The 20,547-nt window shown below is 42.0% G+C and overlaps 1 protein-coding gene across 4 annotated transcripts; it reads right to left on the bottom strand.

Moving 5' to 3' along the window:
• Positions 1 to 1,660: 1,660 nt before the first annotated feature.
• LOC122541531 (uncharacterized) lies at positions 1,661 to 19,963 on the bottom strand. 4 transcript variants are annotated; one of them, XM_043678359.2, is made up of 7 exons: positions 19,917 to 19,963; positions 16,879 to 17,220; positions 16,129 to 16,248; positions 9,177 to 9,195; positions 9,049 to 9,077; positions 8,157 to 8,185; positions 1,661 to 1,939 (listed from the first exon to the last, which is right to left on the bottom strand). In XM_043678359.2, exons 1-7 carry the CDS (start codon positions 19,945 to 19,947, stop codon positions 1,811 to 1,813), a joined length of 699 nt encoding a protein of 232 aa, XP_043534294.2. In that variant the 5' UTR covers positions 19,948 to 19,963; the 3' UTR covers positions 1,661 to 1,810. The 4 variants fall into 4 exon arrangements, with proteins under 4 accessions (XP_043534294.2, XP_087834984.1, XP_087834985.1 ...); XM_087978858.1 differs by having other exon boundaries at positions 8,157 to 8,182; XM_087978859.1 differs by having other exon boundaries at positions 16,195 to 16,248.
• Between the last annotated feature and the right edge of the window lie 584 nt (positions 19,964 to 20,547).

The following is a 20,547-nucleotide window of genomic DNA, read 5'->3' as shown; positions in this document are numbered from 1 at the left end:
TCACTACTTCTGTCCTCGGTGGGAAGATTATTGCCTTGGTTTCTGTCCTTCTGCTTCCTCGGAGAATGAGCCAAAATTGTACAATCTCCTTAAATCGTAGAGCAGGCTAGAGGATTTGAGATATTGACCCAGTTTCCATTGTCCCTTTAACACAGAAACAAATTTTCTCCTAATCGCATTAAACTCTAAGCGAACTTATAGAACCATCCAATCACACTAATTGTGAGAACCTATCAAGCACAAACTTCAATAGTTTGGGTTGGTTTTCAGACTGGAGGCCTGTGACCAGTGCCACAAGAATCGGTGCTGGGTCCTCTACGTTTTGTCATTTACATAAATTATTTGGATGCGAGCATAAGAGGTACAGTTAGTAAGTTTGCAGATGACACCAACATTGGAGATATAGTGGACAGCGAAGAGGATTACCTCAGATTACAACAGGATCTGGACCAGATGGGCCAATGAGCTGAGAAGTGGCAGATGGAGGTTAATTCAGATAAATGCAAGGTGCTGCATTTTGGGAAAGTAAACCTTAGCAGGACTTATACACTTAATGGTAAGGTCCTAGGGAGTGTTGCTGAACAAAGCTTCCTTGGAATGCAGGTTCATAGCTCCTTGAAAGTGGAGTCGCGGGTAGATAGGATGGTGAAGAAGGCGTTTGGTATGCTTTCCTTTATTCGTCAGGGTATTGAGTACAGAGTTGGGAGGTCATGTTGCGGCTGTATAGGACATTGGTTAGGCCACTGTTGGAATATTATGTGCAATTCTGGTCTCCTTCATATCGGAAAGATGTTGTGAAACTTGAATGGGTTCAGAAAAGATTTACAAGGATGTTGCCAGGTTTGGAGGATTTGAGCTACAGGGAGAGGCTGAACAGGCAGGGGCTGTTTTCCCTGGAGCGTCGGTGGCTGAGAGGTGACCTTATAGAGGTTTACAAAATTATGAGGGGCATGGATAGAGTAATAGGCAAAGTCTTTTCCCTGGTGTTGGGGTGTCCAGAACTAGAGGGCATATGTTTAGTATGAAAGGGGAAAGATGTAAAAGAGACCTAAGGGGCAACGTTTTCATGCAATGGGTGGTACGTATATAGAATGAGCTGGCAGAGGAAGTGGTGGAGGCTGGTACAATTGCAACATTTAAAAGGCATTTGGATGGGTACCTGAATACGAAGGGTTTGGGGGTGTGTGGGCCGAGCGCTGGCAGGTGGGACTAGATTGGGTTGGGATATCTGGTCAGCATGGATGGGTTGGATCGAAGAATCTGTTTCCATGCTATACATCTCCAAGACTCTATGATTCTAATACAGCGGGAAACTAAGGTAAATCTACAACAAAAAAGCTACTTGAATATTCGCACGAAATTGTAAACTCTAAAAAATGTTATATTTTTGATGAAGTTTTCTGTAAGTGTAATTGATGGCGAGAAAATTCAATTTGGAAGCAACAGCAGCCACATTTTCCTTTGGCCTATGTACAATGTGATCAGAGTTGCTCAACAGGAAGCAGTTTGCCAGACGAACTGTTACCCACATGTTCAGTTTGACAAGACAAGAAAGACGTACACTTTTGGTCAGGATAATGAAGATCCGATTATGAAGGTTTACAAATAAATACATGACCTCAACAGATTGAGTCATTGACATGTTTGTGTATTCTACAGTTGCAGATTTATACACATTCACAGCTAAAACATTCAACAACTATCAGTTACATGGTTGTCAGTGCCTTACACTCCCTTTACTTTTGCATAGAACAATGGTGGTCTTATTTGGAAGTGGTACGATGAGCCTGTTCAGGTTATTCACAGAGCTTCAATGGATGGTTGCATACTCGGTATAATTTGGCTCACATTCCATGGTCCTCCTCTCTTTCTCTCTTTTAATGTTTACTTTGGCATAATGGATGGAAGTTTTATGATCGCTGCCATGATTAGAATGTACCTAATAACGATTGCAACAAGGTTAAAGTTAGGTTAACCCCCAATACATGGCAATGAAGTAATACATAGAATATTGACCTTTTGAGGTTAAGCTTGAAGGTGTGTTTGGAGATGGTGCTATTTCCACCACCTGTTGTCCTGTTTCTGGTGATAGAGGGGGCAGTTTCAGGTAGTGCTGAGAAAGATGTCTTGGAGTGTATACTCCAAGCATCTGTGAGGCAGAATAAAACAAACACTTTTAAAGGAACTTGAGTGATATACATTTGGCATTAATGGAACCAGAGTCCAGATTCCATATTGGCGAAATATTGTGACAAGGAATGATAGCGATTAGTAGGGTATGATTATAGCATTGAGTAAGGTGCATAGGGAAATTGCAATAGAATTATAGATATGGTTCCAACACAGAGGGAACCCACATGGGCCATTGTCGCCATGTCAGATCTGTGCCAGAGCAACTGAAAATTGGAATAGAAACACTGATCTAGTACACACCCTTGGATTTCAGACAATTGTTCACCATGCTATCATTTACACAAATGCTTCAAAGACAAAATAGGACAAATGATGGCATATCATTGTAACCACTCTACAATTTCCACATTTCTCGAATTTCATTACCCAGTTCAAGGCCTGTAGATTATACTGACTGCTGTAATGGTGTCTATCCTTTCTTATCATTAACCAAATAGATTCTGTCATGACATCTTTAGGACATTCTTACTCTTCAGCACTATAATATTCTTGTCAATGAGTATGGTCACTCTTCGTCCTTTCCTTTCCAATGTCTCCCAAATGCTCTACATAGTTTGCAGCTAGATCACCTTTATCTTCAATTACATTCCCAAACGGTTATCTGCACCTACATCACACCGACACTATTTACTATATACAATGGATTTATAAAAATAGAGTGACTAATATAGTTGTATTCATACTCCATATTGATCTGACTCTGCTTGGTGCTTTACTATTTCTTAGATTAGTATTATGCATCTTTTCCAATATTTTGTGCATTTTATTTTTCCTCTCAAATGTTATCAACAATTTTCATTTCTTCTTGACGAGGCAATTTATGAGCACCATCCAATATCAATGGCAAATTGCCCCAGAAAAATGAGGCAAGAAAAAAAAATCCATTAGTGATGTTGTTCTGATTAAATTAGATTACAGTATTTGAAGCAAGTAAAATCCGTGTTACAACGTTGAACAATGCAAGAAGATATTTGAAGAGGAATGCTATGATCGATGTATAAACATTACAAGCAGCAGAAATAACAGAATAGAGTTTCATGCATGCTTTCATTGAACTGGCTTGAGTTTTGTGGCATGGACATCAAAATTATTTGAGGGTGTTACAGGGTTCAGTTTCAGAGGTCAGGGCAGTAAATGCCTTGGGGAGGAGTGAAGGTTTGAAGACTGAATATTTGTGAGAGGTCAAACATACACTTCAAGAATTCTCAAAGACATCTTTTTCAGCACCACCTGAAACTGCCCCCCTATCGCCAGAAATGGAACAACAGGTGGTGGAAATAGTACCATCTCCAAATGCACCTTCAAGCTTAACTTCAAAAGGTTAATATTCTATGTGTGGAAGAGAAACAAAAACAGCGCAAGAACACTAAAGGCTATACCACAGCTTAGAAACGTCACAGAAAAATAAGCCAAATATATATCCATATTCTTAAAGTGGTAGGGATGTTACTCAAAACTCGTATTGAAACTACTCAGACTACGATGCCACTGAGTCTGAACTTTTAAGGAACATATCATAAAAGGAAACCGAGCCACGGGAGAAACTGCACAGAAGATTTACAGGATAATTGCAAAATGGGATGGGGGAGGTGAGTATAAATATCAGGAGGGAGTTGACAGGCTGGGTTAGTTTCTTTCTTTTGAAAAATCGAACGTAGTGGGGGTTGGCCTAACATGATTTTTAAACTTATGAAACGTTTTAATAGAAAAGATACGGGGACTATGTTCCCTCTTGTGAGGAAACACTGAACTAGAGCCTACAAATATAAAATATTGAAAAAAATAATCTAACATGGAACTCAGAAATAAGTTCTTTACCAAAGTATGCCAAGAATTTAGAACCATGGGGCATGGTTGAAGCCAATACCATAGATGTCAGACTCATGTGAGAGATGGGAATAGAGAGTTATGATGATATTGAAGAATTGCAGGAGACTCAAGTGGAGAGTAAACAATTGCATAGATTGTTTGGGTTGATAACCTGCTTAAATGATGTTTATTCAATGTGTATTCCACCAAAAAGATACGTCATCATTACTTCAACATCGCAAGACACAACCTCCCTATCTAAGAGCACTTTAGCAGTACCTTTACATAGATTGTTCAAGAGAGCAGCTTGGTGTCACTTTCTCGTAGACAGTTAGTAGTGTGCAATACGTTTTAGTCCTGTCAGTCATGCTCACGTTCTGCCAGTCAACGAATTACAAATATGGCCTGAATATTAAGATGGGATTGAAAGGTAGATGGTTGGCTTCTGTGTAAATGTAATCATGATTCATGCTAGTAAAATGAATGTCAGAATGGGATGAACCTGGTTTAGCGTGTACATCGGTCAAGAAATCAGGAAGTAGTGCTTATCATTGAGATGCATTTTTTGGGGGTGTGGGGAAAAGAGCAGAAACTAATGAGGGGCCAAGCTTCAGGGAATGATAGAGACAACACTGTGATAATACGGTGTTATAGGCAAAGGAATGTTGTCGGCAATTAGGCAGCTGAAGAGATGTCCCTTATCTTTCAGAGAAATAGATTCACCTGTTTTTCTTACAGAAGCGAGAGTCAGTGGTGGGAAAGATTGTTCAAATTGGTATGGAAAAAGAGATTATAGTGATTATTTGTTTCTACAATGCTCCTATTGTGTAGCTCATTTCTAAAAAAGGAAAGCAGACTCTTTGAGAGTTTAATGGGGTATCTCGAAGTAATTAGGCAACCCATTTATGTTCTGCATATTGGATCATATTTAATCTAAAGAAGTGACTATGGGCACCATGTGAAGTTAATACTATCCAATTATAAACATTTCCACAAAACCAATTCATTGCAGAACCGAAACTTCCTGGTTCCAGAAAAATAATATCCCTTAGCTCTTGGTGTTCTCTCCAGAGGTACAGAGGCAGGAGGCGTGGAATGAAGTGCGGCGACCAGCAGGCTGAAGACCTTGGTGGAGTGGGGATAGCCAGTGGGCTGGAGTTCATGTCGAGTGGGGATGGCCAACAGGCTGGAGGCCCAGGGCAGAGCAGGAGCAGGACCAGGCAGCGACTGGAGGTGAGCAGAGTGGGAACGGCCAGGGGGCTGCAGGCCTGAGTAGAGAGGTTGGTTGTTGGACTGGGGACTGGTGTGGGTTAATGACTTGAGAGAGCCCGGGCAGACCCTTTATGGAAGCCCTCTGCACTCACCTACTGAAAGATTGTAATGCTTATCTTTTTAATTTTATTCTAATTTTTCTAACCTACTATGAACAACTGTAAGCAATGCAACTTTTTGCTGTCTTTTTGCCTTTATTTCTATTTTTTGTATCTGAGATCTATACCTAGGTACTTTATACCTAAGATGGTGCCATGTGAAGTTACACTGTAAATATTTCACTGTACCCCTGTACTTCCATACTTAAGTACATCTGACAATAAAGGATATTCTATTCAAGGTAAATTTTCCCCTATCTGCTTGACCATCACTACAAAATTAAAAAGTCATGATAGCAAGGCCCTTATGGTTGAAGTCTACTGATTTAGTAACACACCATACCACTATTTTGACTGTCTTCAACACTTAGAAGCATAGAGATTTACAGCACAGATATAGACACTTCTGTCCAACTGGTCCATCCCGACCAGATATCCTAAATTAATCTAGTCCAATTAGCCAGCACTTGGCCCATATCCCTATAAACCCTTTCTATTCATGTGCCCATCCAGATGCCTTTTAAATATTGTAATTGTACCAGCCTCCACCACTTCCTCTGGACGCTCATTCCATACACGCACCACTTTTTGTGTGGAAAAAAAAAAGCCTCTTAGTTCCCTTTTAAATTTTTCTCCTGCTCTGAGTTGCCTTTCCAAAATACAGCACCTCACATTTATCTAAATAAAACTTCTCGGCCCATTGGCTCACCTGATCAAGATCCCGTTGTACACTGAGGTAGCCTTTGATATCCACTATACCTCCAATTTTTGTATAATCTGCAAATTTACTAACTATACCTCCTATGTTCACATCTAAATCATTTACATAAATGATGGTAAGCAGTAGACCCAGCACCGATCATTGTGGCACACCAATGGTCATAGGCCTCCAATCTGAAAAGCAACCCTCCTCCACCACGCTCTGTCTTCTACCTTCGAGCCAGTTCTGTATCCAAATGGCTAATTCTCCCTGTATTCTATTTGATCTAACCTTGCTAACCTGTCTACCATGAGGAACATTGATGAATAACTTACTGAAGTCCATTTAGATGATATTCATCCCTCTGCCCTCATATATCCTTTTCGTTACTTCATCAAAAACTCACTGAAGCTAGTGAGACATAATTTCCCAAGCACAAAACCATGTTGACTATCTTTTATCAGTCCTTGCCTATCCAAATACATATCAATCCTGTCCCTCAGGATTCTCTCCAACAACCTGCCCACCACTGATGTCAGGCGCACTCGTCTATAGTTCCGTGGCTTTTCCTTGCCACCTTCCTTAAATAGTGGCACCACATTAGCCAAACTCCAGTCTCTGGCACCACACCTGAGATGATTGGTGATACAAATATCTCACCAAGGGGCCGAGCAATCATTTCCCTAGCTTTCACACAGTTCTAGGGTACACCTGATCAGATCCTGGGGATTGATTTAACTTTATGTATGTTGAGACATCTAGCACCTCCTCCTCAGTTATATGGACATTTTTCAAGATCTCACCGTCTATTTTCCCACATTGTATATCTTTCATGTTCTTCTCCACAACTGGCCTTCCTCCAATTTAGAACGATTCGGAGATGCCGATGTTGGACTGGGGTGGACAAAGTTAAAAATCACACAACACCAGGTTCTAGTCCAACAGGTTTAATTGGAAGCACACTAGCTTTCAGAGCGACGCTCCTTCATCAGGTGATTGTCACCTGATGAAGGAGCGTCGCTCCGAAAGCTAGTGTGCTTCCAATTAAACCTGTTGGACTATAACCTGGTGTTGTGTGATTTTTAACCAATTTAAAACATTAGCTTTTAGATCCTGTCTATCCTTTTTCATCACTATTCTAAAACTAATAGAATTATGGTCGCTGGCTCCAAAGTCCTCTCCCACTGACACCTTAGTCACTTGTGCTGCTTTAGTTCCTAAGAGTAAGTCAACGTTTGCACCTTCTCTAGTAGATACATCCTCATACTGAAGCAGAAACTTTACTTGTCCAGACTTAACAAATTCCTCTCCATCTAAACTCTTGACACTATGGCAGTCCCAGTCTACATTGGAAAGTTAAAATTCGCTACTGTAACCAGCCTACTCCTCTTACAGATAACTGGGATCTTATTACAAATTAGTTTCTCAATTTCCCACTGGCTATTGGGAGGTCTGTAGTACAATCCCAATAAGGTGATTATCCCTTTCTTATTTCTCAACTCCACTTAAATAACTTCCCTGGATGTATTCCCAGAAATATCATCCCTAATTACAGCTGTAATATTATCTCATATCAAAAACATTATACCCCTCCTCTCTTGCCAGCATTTCAATCCTTGCTGTAACCTTCGTATCCAGGAATATTAAGCTGCCAATCCTGTCCAACCCTGAGCCACGTCTCTGTGATTGATATGATATTCCAGTCCCTCTACACCAAATAGTTTTCTGGGGAGCATTATGGGTGCAGTGAGTCAATTTCCACTGGAAGTTACCAACCTTAAGTCTAAGAGAAGGAGAAAATGCAGCTCATTACGCTGGGCTACAGGTAATATGGGCCATAATACGAAGACAGCACGTCTCCTTAAACATTTACTAGTGCTTTTATTCGGACTTGTTTCATTTTACTGGAATTCACTATCACTGTCATCGTTGTGTTAAGTGTATGTGACAGTTGAAAACATTTGCAAGCAGATTTAGCATATATGATAGTGAGGAGAAAAACTCCATCGCTGGAGATGATCTTTGACAAATTACTGGAAGTTCATTGCACATACCAAAGCAGCTTAATATAAAAATGTTCTTACTTGTGCTGTTTGCTCTAGGTTGGGAACTGCTGTGGAAATAGAGGTTTGAGATGTGTAAGTATCAGAGTTTTACTATGGAACACATGCACAAATACAGTGCTGCACACAAGAAAATACACACTAGCACATACACACGCAAACACGTGTGCCAGAAATGAAACCGAAGATCTCAGAAGAAGATAATGAGACGATGGCGAACTTATGGAAAGGTGAGCCAGAAGCAGACATCAGGATTTAAAGAAGAGTTGGATAATCTCCCAGTTGGAAAAGGAATTTGGGATTATCAGTTGTAAGATGTTTAGAAGAGTAGGTTAGATCCTCCATACATGTCACGTTATTGTTCGTAGAATGGGAGGTAGGACTATTGTTGTATTAACTCAGAATTCTTCACACGTTTGAATTTTATATCTTCAGCACAGTAGCTCTGTGGTCAGCATTGCTGCCTCACAGTGCCAGGGACCCAGGTTCGAATCCCCTGTCTATGCTGAGTTTGCACATTCTCCCTATGTCTGCGTGGATTTCCTTTGGGTACAGTGATTTCCTCTGGGTACAGTGATTTCCTCCCACAGCCCAGTGATGTGATGGTTAGGTGGACTGGCCATGGGAAATGTAGGAATAGCGCAGGGAGTGGGTCTGGGTGGGACATTCTTCAGAGGGTCGGAGTGGACTCAATGGTCCAACTGGTCTGCTTCCACACTGCAGGGATTCTATTGTACATGAACATGCTAATACTCAGGCACATGCACAAAGACACAAGAGTTGCAACAAAAAGGTGAAAACAAATCCACTTAAAAAAATCTATAAATATATGTTAATTCTTATTTTGTTTTATTAAGCAATAATGACAATTAGTGCAAAATACATCAAGTAAATGATATTTAGATTCACATACCATACGTTGTATTGGTTGCACTGTTATCTCTGTAATAAGCAAAACACTTGATATTTGAATTTAAAATTATGCAAATTATGATCTGAATAATCATCATCAAATCAATAATATAATTTAAGTCTGTGTACCTTTTCAGCCTCAAGATTACTGGAAGATAAATTAGATAGTCATTAATTTAATTGTTTTAAATTCATTATTTTAAATGTTTTAAACTCATTACTTCGCAGATGTGTTTCTTATTAACATACAGCTAAATGATCATGAACACTCCTCAGAGAAGGCAAGGCTGTGGCCTTTAAGGATTGGATTCTGGGTAATCCAAGATGGAGGACAGGAAAAACTTCTGGCTGTAAAGCTGCTCCTTTTTTTGAGGTATTTTAGGTGTTGGAGGTGATTTCCTCGAATTCCAGGAACAGCAATTATTGTTTTGTATGCACATTGTTTTGGAACTTTGGAAAAAAAAGTCCAAACAACAGCAGATTTAAAAGTGAGAAGAGCAGACAAAGGAAGCACATGGTGAGGACAGTGCAGGAGAAAGAGAGAGAGAGAGAACCTGCACAGTTACTGCCTTTGCTGTTTTTGAATTTGTGTATCGCTGGACATCGGAGTGCATCTGGGAAAATTAACAAACAGTGAAATTCACAACTAATATTGGAGGAACTGTTGGGTGAAGTTCACAGCACAGAATCAGATAAGTTAATTGTTGTTTTAAGTCTGTCCAAGAGAAAGACTGTATTAGTGAGTACAGTGGGTTCTTTCTTGATTAATGTTTTTGGAGATAATCTCTTGATTAAACTTAAAATATAAGCCATTAATAAGCTATTAATTTAACCAGGGGCAGTGTTTGAAGAGAAATAAGACGGTGTTATTTTTTGGGTCTGTAGATTGTGAAGGAGCAAAAATGGCTTTTGCAGTGATATGTACTTCTTGTCAGATGTGGGAGTTTAAAGAGAGTTTAAGGGTTACTGTGGATTATATCTGCCATAAATGCTGTTGGATGTGAATCTTATCAGATCGAGTGGATCGGTTGGAGAGACAGATAGAAGCGATGAGGAATTTGCAACAGCAACAGTATGTGATGGATGGCAGTTATAGAAACGGGGGAAAGTCTCAGATACAGTCACATAGATGGGTTAACTCCAGGAAGGGTAAGAGAGGTAGGCATCTAGTGCTGGAGTCTTTCGTGGATAAACCCATTTCAAACAGGTATGCTGTTTTGGAAAATGTAGGGGGTGATGGATTCACAGGGGAACGTAGCATGAACAGCCAATTTTCTGGTATTGAGACTGGCTCTAATTCAACAAGGAGTATGTCAGCTTCCAAGAGATCAATTGTGTTAGGGGATTCTGAAGTCCGAGGTACAGACAGACGTTGCTGTGGCCAGCAGTGAAAAAGCAGAATGGTGTGTTGTTTCCCTGGTGCCAGGATCAAGGATGTCTCAGAGAGGGTGCAGAATGTTCTCACGGGGGAGAGGGGCCAGCAGGAGGTCATTGTCCACATTGGAACCAACGACATAGGAAGGAAAAATGTTGAGATTCTGAAGGGAAATTACAGAGAGTTAAGCAGAAATATAAAAAGGAGGTCCTAAGGGTAGTAATATCTGGATTACTTCCAGTCCTACGAGCTAGTAAGGGCAGGAATAGGAGGATAGAGAAGATGAATGCATGGCTGAGGAGCTGGTTTACGGGAGGAGGATTCACATTTTTTGATCATTGGAATCTCTTTTGGGGTAGATGTGACCTGTACAAGAAGGGCGGATTGCACCTAAATTGGAAGGGGACTAATATATTGGCAGGGAAATTTGCGAGAACTGCTTGGGAGATTTAAACTAGTAAGGTGGTTGGGGGGTGGGTGGCCCAGGGAGATAGTGAGGAAAGAGATCGATCTGAGACGGGTACAGCTGAGAACAGAAGTGAGTCAAACAGTCAGGGCGGGCAGGGACAAGGTAGGACTAATAAATTAAACTGCATTTATTTCAATGCAAGGGGTCTAACAGGGAAGGCAGATGAATTCAGAGCGTGGTTAGGAACATGGGATTGGGATATCATAGCAATTACAGAAACATAGCTCAGGGATGGGCAGGACTGGCAGCTGAATGTTCCAGGATACAAATGCTACAGGAAGGATAGAAAGGGAGGCAAGAGAGGAGGGGGAGTGGCATTTTTGATAAGGGATACATTACTGCTATGCTGACGGAGGAAATTCCCGGAAATACATCCAGGGAAGTTATTTGGGTGGAACTGAGGAATAAGAAAGGGATGATCACCTTATTGGTATTGTCTTATAGACCCCCCAATAGTCAGAGGGAAATTGAGAAACAAACTTGTAAGGAGATCTTAGCTATCTGTAAGAATAATAGGATAGTTATGGTAGGGGATTTTAACTTTCCAAACATTGACTGGTACTGCCATAGTGTTAAAGGTTTAGATGGAGAGGAATTTGTTAAGTGTGTATAAAGACACTTTTCTGATTCAGTGTGTGGATGTACCTACTGGAGAAGGTGCAAAACTTTACCTACTCTTGGGAAATAAGGCAGAGCAGGTGACTGAGGTTTCAGTGGGGGAGCACTTTGGGGCCAGCGACCATAATTCTATTCATTTTAAAATAGTGATGGAAAAGGATAGACCAGATCTAAAAGTTGAAGTTCTAAATTGGGGAAAGGTCAATTTTGACGGTAGGAGGCAAGAACTTTCGAAAGCTGATTGGGGGCAGGTGTTCGCAGGTAAAGGGACGGCTGGTAAATGGGAAGCCTTCAGAAATGAGATAACAAGAATCCAGAGAAAGTATATTCTTGTCAGGGAAGGCTGGTAGGTATAGGGAATGTTGAATGACTAAAGAAATTGAGGGTTTGGTTAAGAAAAAGAAGCAAGCATATGTCAGGTATAGACAGGATAGATCGAGTGAATCCTTCGAAGTGTATGAAGGAAGTAGGAGTATAGTTAAGAGGGAAATCAGGAGGGCAAAACGGAGACATGAGATAGCTTTGGCAAATAGAATTAAGGAGAATCCAAAGGGTTTTTACAAATATATTGAGGACAAAAGGGTATCTAGGGAGAGAATAGGGCCCCTCAAAGATCAGCAAGGCGGCCTTTGTGTGGAGCCACAGAAAATGATGGAGATACTAAATGAATATTTTGCATCAGTATTTACTGTGGAAAAGGATATAGAAGATATAGACTGTAGGGAAATAGATGGTGATATCTTGCAAAATGTCCAGATTACAGAGGAGGAAGTGCTGGATGTCTTGAAATGTTTAAAGGTGGATAAATCCCCAGGACCTGATCAGGTGTAGCCTTGAACTCTGTGGGAAGCTAGAGAAGTGATTGATGGTCCTCTCGCTGAGATATTTGTCCATCAATTGTTACAGGTGAGGTGCCGGAAGACTGGAGGTTGGCAAACGTGGTGCCAGTGTTTAAGAAGGGCGGTAAATGACAAGCCAGGAACTACAGACTGGTGAGCTGGACCTCAATGGTGGGCAGGTTGTTGGAGGGAATCCTGAGGTAACAATGAAGATTGAGGAGGGCAGAGCAGTAGTTGTGATCTATATGGACTTCAGTAAGGCATTCGACTAGGTTCCCCATGGGAGACTGATTAGCAAGGTTAGATCTCATGGAATACAGGGAGAACTAGCCATTTGGATACAGAACTGGCTCAAAGGTAGAAGACGGAGAGTGGTGACGGAGGATTGTATTTCACACTGGAGGCCTGTGACCAGTGGAGTGCCACAAGGATCGGTGCTCGGTCCTCTACATTTTGTCATTTACATAAGTGATTTGGATGCGAGCATAAGAGGTACAGTTAGTAAGTTTGCAGATGACACCAAAATTGGAGGTGTAATTGAAGAGGGTTGCCTCAGATTACAACAGGATCTGGTCCAGATGGGCCAATGGGCTGAGAAGTGGCAGATGGGGTTTAATTCAGATAAATGCGAGATGCTGCATTTTGGGAAATCAAACCTAAGCAGGACTTATACACTTAATGGTAAGGTCCTAGAGAGTGTTGCTGAACAAAGATACCTTGGAGTCGAGGTTCATATTTCCTTGAAAGTAGTGTCGCAGGTAGATAGGATAGTGAATAAGGCATTTGGTATGCTTTCCTTTATTGGTCAGAGTATTGAATACAGGAGTTGGGAGGTCATGTTGCGGCTGTACAGGACATTGGTTAGGCCACTGTTGGAATATTGTGTGCAATTCTGGTCTCCTTCATATCGGAAAGATGTTGTGAAACTTGAATGGGTTCAGAAAAGATTTACAAGGATGTTGCCAGGGTTAGAGGATTTGAGCTACAGGGAGAGGCTGAACAGGCAGGGGCTGTTTTCCCTGGAGCGTTGGAGGCTGAGAAGTGACCTGTTCGAGGTTTACAAAATGATGAGGGACATGATAGGGTAATAGGCAAAGTCTTTTCTCTTTGGTCGGGGAGTCCAGAACTAGAGGGCATAGGTTTAGGGTGAGAGGGGAAAGATATAAAAGAGACCTAAGGGGCAACCTTTTCATGCAAAGGGTGGTACTTGTATGGAATGAGCTGCCAGAGGATGTGGTGGAGGCTGGTACAATTGCAACATTTAAGAGGCATTTGGATGGGTATATGAATAGGAAGGGTTTGGAGGGATATGGGCCGGGTGCAGGCAGGTGGGACTAGATTGGGTTGGAATATCTGGTCAGCATGGAGAGGTTGGACTGAAGGGTCTGTTTCCATGCTGTACATCTTTATGACTCTATGGCTTATTCTGATGACCATTTACAAATGGAGCCCAACGATTATGTGGGTTGCGCTTCCTTAAATCATGACTGGAGAAACTACAGCTACGTAGTTGGATCAGAGAGGCAGGAATAGTACACTTTAAATTAGAGAAAATTGAGAAGAAACTTGAAAAGGTATCAAAAAAAGCGGCGATAGGACATTCTAGATTTGCAAAATATTTCTAACGTTGGAAGGAAAGAGTGACAGCACAGATAGGGAGAGAGTAGGGCCTCTCAAAGATCAGCAAGGCTGACTTTGTGTGGAGATGGAGGAAATTGGAGAGACACCAAACGAGTATTTTGCATCAGTATTTACTGTGGAAAAGGACATGGAAGATATAGGATGTAGGGAAATAGATGCTGACATCTTGAAAAATGTCTATATTACAGAGGAGGAAATGCTGGATGTCTTGAAACACATAAAAATGGATAAGTCCCCAGAACCTGATCAGGTGTACCCACGAACTCTGCCGGAATCTAGGGAAGTGATTGTTGGGCCTCTTGCTGAGATATTTGTCTCATCAACAGTCACAGGTGAGGTGCTAGAAGACTGGAGGTTGGTAAAGGTGGTGCCACAGTTTAAGAAAGGTGGTAAGGACAAGCCAGGGAGCTATAGACCAGTGAGCCTGACGTCAGGGGTGGGCAAATTGTTGGAGGGAATCCTGAGGGACAGGATGTACATGTATTTGGAAAGGCAAGGACTGATTCGGGATAGTCAACATGGCTTTATGCGTGGGAAATCATGTCTCACAAACTTGATTCAGTTTTTTTGAAGAAGTAACAAAGAGGATTGATGAGGGCAGAGCGATAGATGTGCTCTATATGTACTTCAGTGAGACATTCGACAAGGTTCCCCATCGGACACTGGTGAGCAAGGTTAGATCTCACAGAATACAGGGAGAACTAGCCATTTGGATACGGAACTAGCTCAAAGATAGAAGACGGAGAGTGGTGATGGACGGTTGTTTTTCAGACTGGAGGCCTGTGACCAGTGGAGTGCCACAAAGATCGGGTCCTTTACTTTTCATCATTTATGTTAATGATTTGGATGTGAGCATAAGAGGTATAGCTCGTACGTTTGCTGTTGACACCAAAATTGGAGGTGTAGTGGACAGCGAAGAAGGTTACCTTAGATTACAATGGGATCTTGAACAGATAGGCCAATGGGCTAAGACGTGGTAGATAGAGTTTAATTCAGATAAATGTGAGGTGCTGCATTTTGGGAAAGCACATCTTAGCAGGACTTATACACTTCATGCTAAGGTCCTAGGGAGTGTTGCTGAACAAAGAGACCTTGGAATGCAGGTTCATAGCTCTTGAAAGTGGAGTCGCAGATAGATCGGATAGTGAAGAATGCGTTTGTTATCCTTTCCTTTATTGGTCAGATTATTGAGTACAGGAGTTGGGAGGTCATGATGCGGCTGTACAAGACATTCGTTAGGCTGCTGTTGGAATATTGTGTGCAATTCTGGTCTCCTTCCGATCGGAAAGATGTTGTGAAACTTGAAAGGGTTCAGAAAAGATTTACAAGGATGTTGTCAGGGTTGGTGATTTTGATCTATACGAAGAGATGGAATAGGCTAAGGCTGTTTCTCCTGGAGAGTCGGAGGCTGAGGGGTGATCTTAAAGAGGTTTATAAAATCATGAGGGGCATGGATAGGGCAAATGGACAAAACTGTTTCCCTGGGGTGGGAGAGTTCAGAACTAGAGGACATATGTTTAGTGTGAGAGGAGATAGGTATAAAAGTGACGTAAGGGGCAACTTTTTTCACTCAGAGGGTGGTACATGTATGGAATGAGATGCCAGAAGAAGTGGGGGAGGCTGGTACAATTGCAACATTTAAAAGGCATCTGCATGAGCATATGATTAGGAAGGGTTTGGAGGGATATAGGCCAAGTGCTGGCAGGTAGGAATGGATTGAGTTGGGAGCTCTGCTCGAAGGGTCTGTTTCTGTGCTGTACATCTCTATGACTCTATCGCTCTATTTAGGGTACTGGATAACAGAGCAAAGGTGGTATGAGGAGAAACCTTATTATGCAGCCAGATCACAGTTATATTCTGATATGCATTGTCTGAGAGCGCGCATTGTCTGAGGCTCAACTGAGGCATTCAAACGAGCATTGGATAATTATTTAGGTAGAAATAGTATGGTAGATACGAGGGAGAAGCAGTAGATTGGCACTAGATAATGGAACTATTGCGGGCACGATGGGTTAAATGGTCTCATTCAATGCTGTAACAAGTTTGTGATTCTGTGATAGGGACCAGGGTAATTATCCAACACTAAGACAAAAGAATATTAGTTAAAAAGGTCCCAGCATGTTTGACAGAATTGCAAACCTTTGTTTTGGTGGATAAGTCCAAACGTAAGAAACATTATTGCTATAACCAGTAAGGTCACTGCACCTCCCAGTCCTAGGAATAAGTTGGTGTTCCCGCTATTTTTCTCCAACTCCTTGCCTGAAATAAGAATTTAAAATAAATATGTCAAAATCTTATTCTAAGTATATTGAGGAAAAACTGCTTTTGTGTTATAACAAATAGCATGATTGTAAAAACATATCAGTAATCTGAGGGTTGCATTTCTGTGGCGTCTTTCATGGTTTCAGGATGTCGCAAAGTGCTTTGCAACGAATAAACTGGTTTTGAAGTGCAGACACTTCTGGAATCCAGTAAACATGACAGACAAGCTGCGCTTAGGAAGATTCCACAAACAGCAGTATGATAAATATTAGGTTAATTGGGCTTATATGTGACGTATGATGCTAGATACTAATGACCAGGCACAGAAGCCAGCTCCCCTGTAATTACTCGAAATCAAGTCATGGAAACATCTGTATTTACTTGGGATGAGAGGCGAGAAAAAGAAACGGTCACTTGTGTGTAACAACACTTCTAGATAAATACATAAAAAATAAATTGGTCTTCCATTCCAACTCATTTTAGATTTAGCTCTCTCCCCACCTCTCCCTAACCTTTCACTGTCGTCATTGCCCTTAACCATTATTCTGTTTTCAGCATTTCTGAGCTGATGTGTGCCCCAGAGGACCGCTTTTTAAATAGAAATGATTATTCTTAGTTGCCACTTACGTTTCACTTCCAGTTTGGTTCCATTTCCATGTCTTTTCCCTGCTCCAAAGAAGTTTATATTACAGTAATAGGTGTCCGAGTCTTTCTCAATCAAGTCGGAGATATTAATGAAGATCCTTTTCTTAGCAAATGAATCACTGCCCGATTTCTGCAGCCGAGCTGTGTAAAAGGGACTATCATCCAATTTGTACTCATCCGATTTACCCCGCGTCCAGTAAGCTGCACCAACTGGAGATGAAGTTCCTTCAAAGTCTAAAACACAGTTCAGTGTGACAGACTCCCCCTCTGTTACAGTTATAAAGGGAGGGAACTGGAAGACAGTGATATTCATCTTCGTACCCACTGGTAGAAAGAAAAGAGACCTTTATATTTAAGTACGCACATGTATATATAAAACAAATAGGAGGTGTTAGCAATTTAACATATATCCGCCGAAAGTGCATGAAATCTTCATCATATACAATACGGTCTGAACCACGAAGCCAGATGAACAGTTTGTTGTGCTATCCCGTTTCACTGCCTTATGATCTGAACCAAGAGTTCAAATCATAAAAATGCAACTGCTGATCCATTCTCACGATCCTCTATGCTGACCATTTTTCTTTTTGATTATAATTGCTTTCTACTCATGTGGGACAACATTCACCCTTCGTTGCTCGGGGTCCTTGCTCTTAAAGAAATCGCAGCGACTTTCACAAAGCGGGACAAAAGTGAAGAGAGTTCTGTGCCGACCTGGGGACAGCGAAGCTCCGAATAAGTCAATGGTTTGATTCTGCTCAAATCGCTGACATGAAATCGCGTGCAATCTGACAACCGGTTGGCATGGACGAGTTGGTCCGAAGGGTCTGCTTCCGTGCTGTACATCACTATGAGTCTATCTGGAAACAAATTCAAGGCTGTGCAAGGTCGGTGAACATTTGCGCGAACACTCTCCCTTCTCTACTTTATTTTGATTAAGGTGTTCATATATTTATGATGGGGAGGTGCCGGTGTTGGACTCGGATGGACAAAGTTAAAGGTCACAACAACACCAGGTTACAGTCCGACAGGTTTATTTGGAAATACAAGGTTTTGGAGCGCTTCTCCTTTCTCAGGTAGCTAGTGGGGCAGGATCATAGGACACAGAATTTATAGCAAGCTATTTGTAGCTGGTGGGTCAGGATCATAGGACACTGAATTGATAGTTTGCTATAAATTATGTGTCCTATGGTCTTGCCCCATTAGATACCTGACGAAAGAGCAGTGCTTCGAAAGCTTGTACTTCCAAATAAATCTATTGGACAACAACCTGGTGTTGTGTGATTTTTAACTTCATGTATTTAAGACGAGCAGGTGATTGCGTTCCCGATAGCTGGCGAGCCCTTAATCTGACAAAGCGGTTATCCTAGGAGATGTGACAATGCACGCTGTACTGATATAACACTCTCCAGATCTCGTACTCAAGCACTACTGCTCCCTTACTATTGTTGTTGAAATGTCGAAGCGAGCTCTGAACTTCAAGGAAATGTAATTCAATTAGAAAACACACACAAGGCGCAGAGTGGTTTGCAAAGAGAAATCAAGACGGCGTTGTGATTTAGGGTAAACAGATCACGGGAGCAAGGCAATCAGAAGAAGAGCGGGGGCCAGAGTGGATATTAAATAGTGGGGAATACAAAATGAGTATGTTTCATTGACGTAGGATCAAGTAAAGGGATAGTATAGGAGGAACAGAAAGACGGAAGATTGGCAGAAGTTTTGATAAGGGTGAAAATAAGGCAACAAACGAAGTGAGGTGACTGCCACAAATAATGTCTGTAGTTTTGGGTTGCACCGACAGTGGGTGTTGGCCGGTTGGCGTTCAGGGGAGGTTGGGAGTTGTTAGTAACAACGTGTAAGACGAATAGCTTCGTCCGACATTGTGAAGGCCACTGTTAGAATGCAGATCCACCAGACGGCTGGAAAATGCTGACTTTGCCTGATCGATGATATCAGGTCAGGAGGCTAAGATTATGGGGAAGTTCAAGGACGATCAAACAGCGCTTGTGCTGAATCCACAATTGCTCAGATATTTAAGCAATCCCCAAGCAGCAATATCTAGACAACACCAAAGCCTGGGCGAATAATCCTGTAAACAACACAAATGTCAGCGAGGTGTACATCCCTCGAACAGTATGAAAGCAAACGATTACATCATAATTATTGCACGTGCTTGTTAATTTAATAAAATCTATGAATTTGCATGGCACCTCTTCACATCCTTGAATTATGCAATGTGCTTCAGAATTGAACCTTGCCTTTCAATTATTGTTGAGAAATCTAACATGGACGTCAATTCCTGTCAGCAATGCTTCACCAATCGGCTTTAGCTCAATTAAAACATTCGCCAGAAATATCTATAACCCTTCGCCGTAATTTCGATGCGAAGTAGGACGAGATAATTAAACAGTCGGTCTCCCGTCAAAGTTCCAAGCGGGAGATAGGGAGATTCTGGCAGAAACTCCATCTCTGTGCGTCCCGACTTTAGGATATAAATGCGGGAGCGGCACAGTTTAGGGCGGCACGGTGGGCTCAATGGTTAGCACTGCTGCCTCACGGCGCCAGGGACCCGGATTCGATGGGGCGACTGTCTGTGTGGAGTTTGCACATTCTCCCCGTGTCTGTGTGGGTTTCCTACGGGTACTCCGGCTTCCTCCCACAATCCAAAGATGTGCAGGTTGGGGTGGATTGACCATGTTAAAGTGCCTAGCGTATTCAGGGATATGCAGGTTAGATGCATTCGTTAGGGGTAAATGTAGAGGAATAGTGTAGGACAATGGGTCTGGGAGGGTTACTCTTCGGAGGGTCGGTGTGGACCTGTTTCCACAGCGATTCTATGATTCTACGAATGTTTCACGTATCAGCCTTCTCTGAGTTGCAGGCGCTTGACGTTCGCGTTTCTGTGGACATTTCAACCAGTCCAGGTTCTTAGAACACCATTGGTTTGCCTAATATTTGCCAAGCAAAATAACAGTACTTTCAATTCTCGATTTGGAGCGGCAAATATCAGTGGAACTCACCTGCGCTTCTCGGAAAGCTGATCGACAGCATTAGGACCAGCAGTTGTCGGAAAACCATGCTCTCTGAATTTGTGAGGAGATTGCAGATAAGTGAATCTAGAAGGCGAGAGAAACACATTATTAATCGTTCTCGAAGCGTGAATGGAATTATTTGTGGTCTCCACGTAGATCACACAGGATGTGCAATTCGTGGCTGCAACTGAATCGCGTCGCCTTTAAAGCCATCTCCTTTAGAGTTCTGGAATTGGAGATAAACATATTGATGACAGTGTTCGATAAGTCGGAAACGCAGACCATGAAACAAGACAACTACCCACAGGTCTTGTAGGTGTGATATTATGTTTAGGTCGTGGAGAGTCCCTACCCGCCAGCTGCATATTTCTCCGTTACGATGGCCTTGATAATGCACAAAGGGGATGAAAGAAAGGACGGGTTCCCTTAAAGAGGGGACCAAAAGTTTCCATTCACCTAATCGTGGTCCTGTGATTTCAGCCACAATGGTAACCAAGACTCAGGGATGTGCAGGCCAGATGGATGGTAAATGCAATTTCCAGGGATAGTGTGGGGACTTGGCCTGGGTGGGATGCACTTCAGAGGATCGGTGCAGATTCGATGGGCCGGATGACTTCTA

This window comes from Chiloscyllium plagiosum, unplaced genomic scaffold (genome assembly GCF_037043375.1).
Source record: "Chiloscyllium plagiosum isolate Xiang-an unplaced genomic scaffold, Cpla_swu_hap1 HiC_scaffold_35, whole genome shotgun sequence".
Taxonomy (NCBI): domain Eukaryota; kingdom Metazoa; phylum Chordata; class Chondrichthyes; order Orectolobiformes; family Hemiscylliidae; genus Chiloscyllium; species Chiloscyllium plagiosum.
The sequence above is the reverse complement of the archived record's forward strand: the minus strand, read 5'-3'. Positions and strand labels throughout refer to the sequence as shown.